The following is an 8,812-nucleotide window of genomic DNA, read 5'->3' on the forward strand; positions in this document are numbered from 1 at the left end:
AAATGATACACAAACTCCATTCTCTCTGCTCATAGATAAACAGGAAGGCATTTAATGCACATCTGCAGATTCACACATCACATTTTCATCGTCTCATTTTCATCGTCTCAGAAATCCAAAATGTCTTGTCTCTTACTTCTGACATCAGTTTTACAGTTCCAGTTCTACTGTTGTGTATTGGGAATCTTTGGCCAATGGTGTTACCAGACCTCGCTTGCATAGCAATTCTGGCTCCATCATACACTGGATGTGTGTTGGAAGTTCCGAGAAAAGGGTTTTGACTTCATCAGAAGGACAATTAGTCAAGTTGTTGGTTCCTTATCTGTCCAAACCGAGATTCTTTCCCATTCCTGGCCGACTCTCTTGCATGCAAGCAGGGAAAGACGTTTGCCAGAAGTTTCCTGCACAACAACTTAACTTTCCCTCTTTAGCGATTGTTATTCCACATCTCTCCAATCTGAATTCCTTCCTGACTTCTAGGTCAGATTGACCCAGTACATTTGACACAGTACATTTCTTTTCGGTTAAAACATATCTTAATGTGAATCAACCAACAACATGATTTTTAACTATTAATATAATTATATTCCTCTACAACCGCAATAATTACTGGGACAATTCATCGTCATCATCTAGCAAAATTTATTGTGACAGTCCTAACATCATCCACTTCAACCACTGTATAATAATGCATAATAATTTAAAGCGACAGTCGCCAGAGCGTTGAAGTGCAAAAGATTTTCGAAGTTGTTTACAACTTAAATTTTTGTCCTTTCAGTGATAAAGAACAGATGATTATGCAAATAATGATTTTATTAAAGACATGAAACTAATTTTATTTAATTTTTTGTGCATTAGAAAACAAGCTGTTCTATGCATTAAATGTTTTCTGTCTATAACTATGTTTAAGACTCAAAGGCACAGAACTAAATCAAGCTGATGTTTGGAATATTACTGTTAGGAAGCCACTAGGATAAGCAATCGCTATCTTGTTTGCTCACCTGGAGGTCCATAATATCATATTTTGACTCACATCTAGTTCTAGTCTGATCAGAAGAACCTCATTGGTTGTGTTAATGTTCATTCTTATAAGATTGTAATTTTAAAATAACACAAGAAAATCCTGTTTTGATGCATCAAGATGTTAAAGTGAAGGATTCCTTGTTTGATTGACATTTAAAAGCTTTGTTTTGTCTTTTTGTCCAGATCTCCCTCAACATTGTGTGTATAAAGAGGAGGAGGTTCTGAATGAAACAGAACCACAGAGGAACCAACTCATCTCTCATGGCTCTCCAGAAGCTGAGAACCAGGATCAGGAAGGAAGCAATTCTGAAGATCAAGGAAAAAAGAGAAAGAAAGAACAGAAACAAAAGAAGAACTATGAGAAAACCAAACGGGAGAAAGGAAGAACTGACACTGAAAAACAAAAGGCTGGTTTAATTTCTCACGTGAGAACTTACTCAGGTGAGAAGCATTTCTCTTGTGTAACCTGTGGAAAATGTTTTTCTCAAAAAGATACTTTAGATGTTCATATGAGAATTCACAGAGGTGAGAAGCCTTTTTCATGTGGGACCTGTGGAAAGAGTTTTGGGAAGAAAGAACAATTACTTAATCACATGAGGATTCATACGGGTGAGAAGCCTTTCTCATGTGGAACTTGTGGAAAAAGTTTCCAGTTGAAAATATATTTACTTAATCACATGAGTATTCATACAGGTGAGAAGCCTTTCTCATGTGGAACTTGTGGGAAACGTTTCCGGTTGAAAATATGTTTACTTAATCACATGAGTATTCATACGGGTGAGAAGCCTTTCTCATGTGGAACTTGTGGAAAAAGTTTCCAGTTGAAAATGTATTTACAAAATCATCTGACGATTCATAAAGGTGAGAAGCCTTTCTTATGTGGAACTTGTGGAAAAAGTTTCCGGTTGAAAATATGTTTACTAAATCACATTAGTATTCATACAGGTGAGAAGCCTTTTTCATGTGGAACTTGTGGGAAATGTTTCCGGTTGAAAATATATTTACTTAATCACATGAGGATCCATATGGGTGAGAAGCCTTTTTCATGTGGAACTTGTGGGAAATGTTTCCGGTTTAAAATATATTTACTTAATCACATGATGATCCATACGGGTGAGAAGCCTTTCTCATGTGGAACTTGTGGAAAAAGTTTCCGGTTGAAAATATATTTACTTAATCACATGAGGATTCATACGGGTGAGAAGCCTTTCTCATGTGGAACTTGTGGAAAATGTTTCCGGTTGAAAACGTATTTAGTTAATCACATGAGGATTCATACGAGTGAAAAGCCTTTCTCGTGTGGGACCTGTGCAAAGACTTTTGGGAGGAAAGAACACTTATTTAATCACATGAGGATTCATTCTGGTAAGAAGCCTTTCTTATGTGGGACCTGTGGAAAGAGTTACACTTCTAGAAGTGGTTTAATTAATCACATGAAGACTCACTCAGATGAGAAGCCTTAGGCTCAAAAACACCTTGGATGGATTATGGCATGTGATCCAATGGACAATCTCGTCAGTTAGTCACATAAAATAGAACACATTAATGTCAACGTCTTCAACTGTCTGATCAAGATAGACCTGAGGGCTATTTTTGCCCATGAGCTTTTTTGTCTTAAACCAGTTTTTTTGTTTTACTTCTCTGTCACATTGTACCTAGCCCTTTCACAATAAATAACACATAAATTAATCACTCAAACAATCTAAATGAGCTCGGTAATAAAATTAGGGAAATAAAATGGCTTTTTTCTTTTCATTGCATCTGTCTACCTCTGTAGCTGTCAGTAAGGTAAGGTAATTTTATTTATATAGCACATTTTCAGCAACAAGGCAATTCAAAGTACTTTACATGAGTTAAAAGGAAATACAAACAAAATAACAAACCAAAGGAAAGAACAAAGAGAAAAGAAAACTAATCTAGTGTTGTCCTAAAGTATGTAAACTAAGTGCTTCTGTTCATGGTTCCTAAGTATTTAATTCCATTTCTAAATATTTAGTACGCTACGGTTTCTGATAAAATAAGCTAAAGAGTGACTGATCTAATTCATTTTCTGGGTTAAAGTGAGTACTCCACAATTCTAAGTTTGTTCTAAAACCTTTTCTGGGTTAAAAGTAATACAAACTAAGCAGTGACTGTTCCTATTAAGCATCTCTGGATTCTAAGTTCGTAGTTATTCTAATTCTGATTCTATTTATGGGCTGTATAATATCGATCTAAATAGAGCAGACTCCATAACTTCTGATATTACTAATGAACTTTTCTGGGTTAAATGGGAAATACTTCACCGATTCTAACAAAAAAGAGGAAAGGACACATTAAGGCAGATGGCAACATTCAGACAAAACAATGGGTGACAAGACATGAGTGAAGGCGGTGACATCAAAGGGCCATGGAACCAGGTGGCCGAGGCTCCTGTCAAAGTCCGATAAAGGTGTTATCAAGGTATGATGTCCTTAGGAGCACTCAGCTTCACAGCTCCATGGATACAGTAGGGGGTGAGGAGGGCAGAGCGTTGTTTATATATCTTCAAGGAGATTAGAAATATGCTATCCTTCCAAAGCCACACGGGGGAAGCGAATTCAGATGCAGAATGTCTTAGATTGAGTAGATTATGAATTTCAATCTTCCCTAAAGTCTCCGATGCATCTCAGTTCCCAATTATCCAAATTAGTTTGGTTGTTCCACTGAACCGAAACAAGTAACTTCTCCAAGACCGATTCCATTCCGTTAGTGAGTTTTAGAGTCCTCGTCTCTGTCCACACCAACAGTCTGAGTGTTCGCTAGTTCGGCCAAGTCCGTCACAAATTTGTCGATAATCCAGGAATCCACAAGTTCCAAACAGCTGAAATCCTGTTATCATGAATAAATCCAGGGTGAATCCTGACGGGTGTGTCTCCGCAGGCCAAGAGGGCTCTCCTGTGCCTAGACTTCTCATTGAAAATTTGATCAATTGCATTGAGAGATCAGTTGACCAGATTCATAATTTGTAGATTTGGATAATGTGCAAAGAACGGCTCCAAGAATTTAGAAAACACAGGACAAAAACAGAACAAGTAGGGCAGGCATGGGCAGGGAGGGAGCAGAGGAAAAAAGCGTCCGCCTTCATCGAGAGCAAGAGAAAAGTGAAGGCGGATGTTTTTTCCTCTCCTCCTGCCCCTGCCCATTCTCCCCTGCTTGCGCTGTGTTGCTTTTTTTGGAACCTTCTTTTGTGCATCCTGTGAACCTACAGATTATGTAGAAATATTCTCATAAATGCTGTGTTTTCTAACAATTAATAGAAGAAAAAACATCTGTGTGTAGTTATACTGTGTTTAGCTCAGGTGAACCAAGTTATTAAAGTAAAAGAATATTTCCATAATATTTTTTAACATTCACATGAAAATTCACAAAGGCAAGAAACCTTTCTCATGTGTCACCTGTGGAAAATGGTTTATCAGAAAAGACAACTTAACAATTCACATGAGAATTCACACAGGAGAGAAGACTTATTCGTGTTGTCACCGTGGAAAAAGTTTTCCTTTCTCGTGTGAGACTCGTGGAAAACGTTTCCCTGGAAAAAAGCATTTAGGTCAACACATTAAATATCACAACAGTGAGAGGCCTTTCTCATGTATTACTTGTGATAAAAGTTTTAAAACTAAAGCTGGAATAACTTGTCACATGAGAACTCACACAAGTGAAAAATCCTTCTCTTGTGTGACCAGTGGAAAGAAGTTTCTATATAAATCTATCTTAAATTGTCATAGGAGGAGTCACACGAGTGAGAGGAATTTCTCATGTCCGAGCTGTGAAAATAAATTTTTCACTAAAATTGTTTTGGCCACTCACACGAGGACTCACACATGTGAGAAGCCTTTTTCATGTGTGACCTGTTCAAAACGTTTCAGAACTAAATATAATTTAAAATGTGACATGATGATTCACACAGGAAAGAAGCCTTTCACATGTGTAACCTGTGGAGAGAGTTACAGTTCAAGAACCAGTTTAGAATGTCACATGAGGACTCATACAGGTGAGAAGCCTTTCTCATGTGAAACCGGTGAAAAAAGCAATACATTCAAATCTGATTTAAATCATCATGTGTCCATTCACACAGGTGAGATCCATTTTTCATGTACGAGTTTTGATTAAAAAAAATTTCTATAAAAGGCAAATAACTAATCACATAAGGACTTAATCACATAAGGTAGAAGGCCTTTTATTTGTGTGACCTGTGGAAAAAGTTTCACTCAAACAATTAAGTTTAACTGTTGATATAAGAACAGCTTAATTTGAACTTCAAGTATCAAGTCCATCTTTCTATGAAACTTTTTAATTTCATTTTAAGTGAGCTATTAATTTACTTGTGTCTTTTAAATAATGTACTATGTATATTTACAAGTGATATTTGTAGTGTTTTAAAGGAACAATGCACTGGAACATTTTTAGTTTTAGACTTAAACCTTTGTAGTCCTTGTGTTTTTATTTTTGTTGTGCTTTGTTGTGCTTTGTTTTGTTTTCATGATTACTGTTAGCTATTACTGTATGCACTGGTGTAGTCAGAGACACATATTTTGCTTCAATAATGTTTCTTGTATTTGAATCTAAATGTAAATGATTGCATACATTGGATGTAGATATGTCCCAGAAATCTGTATGATATACACTAGACTAAAAGCATGAAGGTGCTACATTGTGGTGCAAACGTCAAACAAACAGACAATATCAGACCAAGTACCAGCTGTTACATTTATCACATTTCTGTATTATATATGTTTTTTTAGTGGTTTGATGTGTTGTAATTTTAAATGTCATGTTTTCATTAGCTGTAAATGGAAAATGATCTTTCAACAGAAATAAAGGCTTTCAAAAATCCATCTCTGCGTGTTATTATTGCATGTATTGTGTTAGACTTAGTGATAAAGATTATGAGATAAATGGGATTTTAAGTAATATAATTCATTTAATTATTGTGTAGATTGCTGTATACTTGCCACATCTTTGGTGTATAATGTCCATAGTTTATTGATTATACATGATGGATCCCCATTGGATATTTACTGAGTTGTAAATGTAAACCATTTTAAAGTATCTTTTCTCTGAGTGTTCACTGTATAAATGAAGATTTTATAAAGTAGTCTAGTAAATCTGGTGTTTTGTATCTCCATAACTAAACGTATATCAGACATAAGAAACAGGACAAGAATTTTTCAAGATAATTCTATTAAAGAATAAAAGAAAGTTATTATTGTGCAACAAATTATGAGGGTTTTGTTTACTTTTACAAAAAGACCAACATGAAGTATAAAGGGCAACAAAACAGTTAAGTTTTGTTTTGTGGAAAATGTCATGGTCCACACTATGCAAGACTTTCCTGCAAAAACACTTTAATTACAAATATTTTTCTGAAAAACAAACAAAACAAACAATTGCTTGAAAAGGTCATGGAGATCATAAAGAGGGAAACTAATCTGACTGAGGACAACAAAACTGAAATTGATCATAAATCCAAACCTCATAACAATAGCAGGTATTTGGTGAGTTGACTAACTTATGAATTGTGGACATTTCTTTTTTTTACATCCTGCAAATGCAAAAGACATTTCTGGTTTGTTTTTGTGTCACATTACAGTGTTGTAGATCGTCTGCAGTGTTATCTCTGGATACAGTAACTGAAAGGTGTCAGGATCTGTGTTTTTTTTTTCTGTTTTGTTAGTCTTTTCTTTTAAGTTTTATTTCCTTCGAGCACCTGCCATTCCCCATGGCATCCACTAGATGCCGCCAAGTATCAGAGCCCCTGGGATGCAGCGGGGGTAACCCCGCAGACGCACCTGCAGCTCGTTTGGAGGGCGTGGACTGGGGATATAAGCAGCGGCTGAACGACTTATCATCGCCTGAGTGTTAGCTTACCTTGATAACTATCGTTCCAGAGAAAGGCCCCTTGTCATCTGCTCCTTGTTAATTTCTTGTTGTCCTCCTCGTTGTTCCTGTGTGAGCCGTCTGTCCTGAGCTCAGAGTGAGCCGTGGATCCTCGCTGTCTGTGAGTTACCTTCCTCGTGTGTCCTCCCTCGACGCTGCCGGTGTTACCGGTCGGACGCCACTCCTCGTGTGTTCGCTAGTGATGGGCAAATGAAGCCTCATGAAGCGATGAACCTTTCCAGCCCTTTGCTTTGCAAAAAGGTTCATTACTTGATGCTTCATTCATTGCTCACTAGTGACATCTGCTGGTGAAACTAACAGCCTTGTCACTCAGTTGGATCATACTTCAAAAATTACTTAATGCAATATTGTCACAAAGTTTTCAAACTCATGTTTAGTCACAGGAGAATCAATAAAACCATATTTAATTGTCATGTTTTAATTAAAATGATTTGTTGCTAATCTAATCCTGGTATATGTTGAAGGTCAGTGGTTGTGTTGGGTTTTATTTTATGTCATAGATGGATTTGACAATAAAGACATTTGATGTTTTTATTGTCTGTTGGGGCATTCGCGTTTTCTTGGATTTCTAATTGGCTCTGATCCCTTATATTTGGCTACATGTTGAATTTTAGTTCTGCAACAGCATAACATCTGTTTCTGCTGTGATATATCTTTGCTAATCAGACTACAAATAATAGTGGAACTTTGCAGAAGGTGAGAAATTGGGAAGTGGAGGGTTAATTATTGTTATCTAAGAAGAATTTTATTGTGAGGATCATCTCAAAGTATTCCCAGAAGTCACAGATTTTCCTCTTGCTGGCTCCATTTCAGACAATCAAGTTTATCTGTGTAGCACGTTTAAGCAACATGTTCAAAGAGATTTACATCATAAAATCACAAAAATATAAAGTCATAAACAATCTACAATTGAGAGAAGCAGTAACAAACATTAAATTTTGTTGAGTGCCATCATCAATACACATCAAATATGTTGGTCAATGTTCATCTTATTTGGCCACTGAAGACAAATATCATCCTCTGATGCGTGACCAAATGGACAACAACCCATGAAGCAGCACGGCTCATCGCGCTTTTATTTTGAAAACCGACACGCAAAATGAAGCAGTCACGTGACCCATGCAATGTGAGGCCTCGTTTGTTGCCAGTCACGTGGTTTTCAGCAAGACAACACAAGCCTCCAAGCGGGGCTTCATCGGCCACGCCCCCTTTTTACTCGGTACAGGCCTCGAAGCCTGGATTCAGGTAGCCCATCACTAGTGCTCGCCTTCCCCCCTGTCTTCGGTCCGTCTCCAGTGGATTTTATGAAGAACATGTTTTATATTGTGAACACAATCTGATTAACAAACATAATTGTAACATACTGTCATAAAGACCTTTGTTCAAGAAAAAAAGTACCAAAATGCTGTTTTAAGTTAAAAAAGTACAGAGAAAAAAAACATTTTACAATCTGATAAACTATAACATAGTTTTAACATACTTCTTTCAGAAGTTAAAACTTCTTTCATTGGGGGGCGCTAGTGTGCAGTAATGGAGTAGACGTGTTTTGCAGAGCTCCGTGTCACTGCCTTCATTTAAAACTTATTCACTGCACCAAAGATATTATTTTTTTCACCGAGTGAGTAGCTAGCACCCGTCTCTTCAGTTTATTTTAGTTTTGGCATTTCACATCATGCCTAGGAAAGACGAAGCCCAGAAGTCGACTGCTCAGGTGGGCTCCGCTGTTAGCAACGAGACTATACTAGCCGCCGTCAATAGCCACAAAGATGATCTTTCTAAAGTCTACACACTCGTGGATACTCTCAAGAAATCACTGGAAGGACGTCTGGACTCAATTGAAGCTCGTTTAACAACCCTGCAGACAGAGCAC

The 8,812-nt window shown here is 37.1% G+C and overlaps 1 protein-coding gene across 1 annotated transcript; it reads left to right on the forward strand.

Annotated features, from left to right (window-relative positions):
* Positions 1 to 1,191: 1,191 nt before the first annotated feature.
* LOC103132846 (gastrula zinc finger protein XlCGF8.2DB-like) lies at positions 1,192 to 2,857 on the forward strand. Its single transcript, XM_016667617.1, has one exon. It carries the CDS (start codon positions 1,533 to 1,535, stop codon positions 2,484 to 2,486), a length of 954 nt encoding a protein of 317 aa, XP_016523103.1. The 5' UTR covers positions 1,192 to 1,532; the 3' UTR covers positions 2,487 to 2,857.
* Positions 2,858 to 8,812: the final 5,955 nt, after the last annotated feature.

This window comes from Poecilia formosa, unplaced genomic scaffold, assembly GCF_000485575.1.
Source record: "Poecilia formosa unplaced genomic scaffold, Poecilia_formosa-5.1.2 Scaffold1396, whole genome shotgun sequence".
Lineage (NCBI taxonomy): Eukaryota > Metazoa > Chordata > Actinopteri > Cyprinodontiformes > Poeciliidae > Poecilia > Poecilia formosa.

Excerpts from the sequence above, each read along its gene's own strand:
- LOC103132846 (XM_016667617.1), top strand. The coding sequence starts at position 1,533 with ATGAGAATTCACAGAGGTGAGAAGCCTTTTTCATGTGGGACCTGTGGA.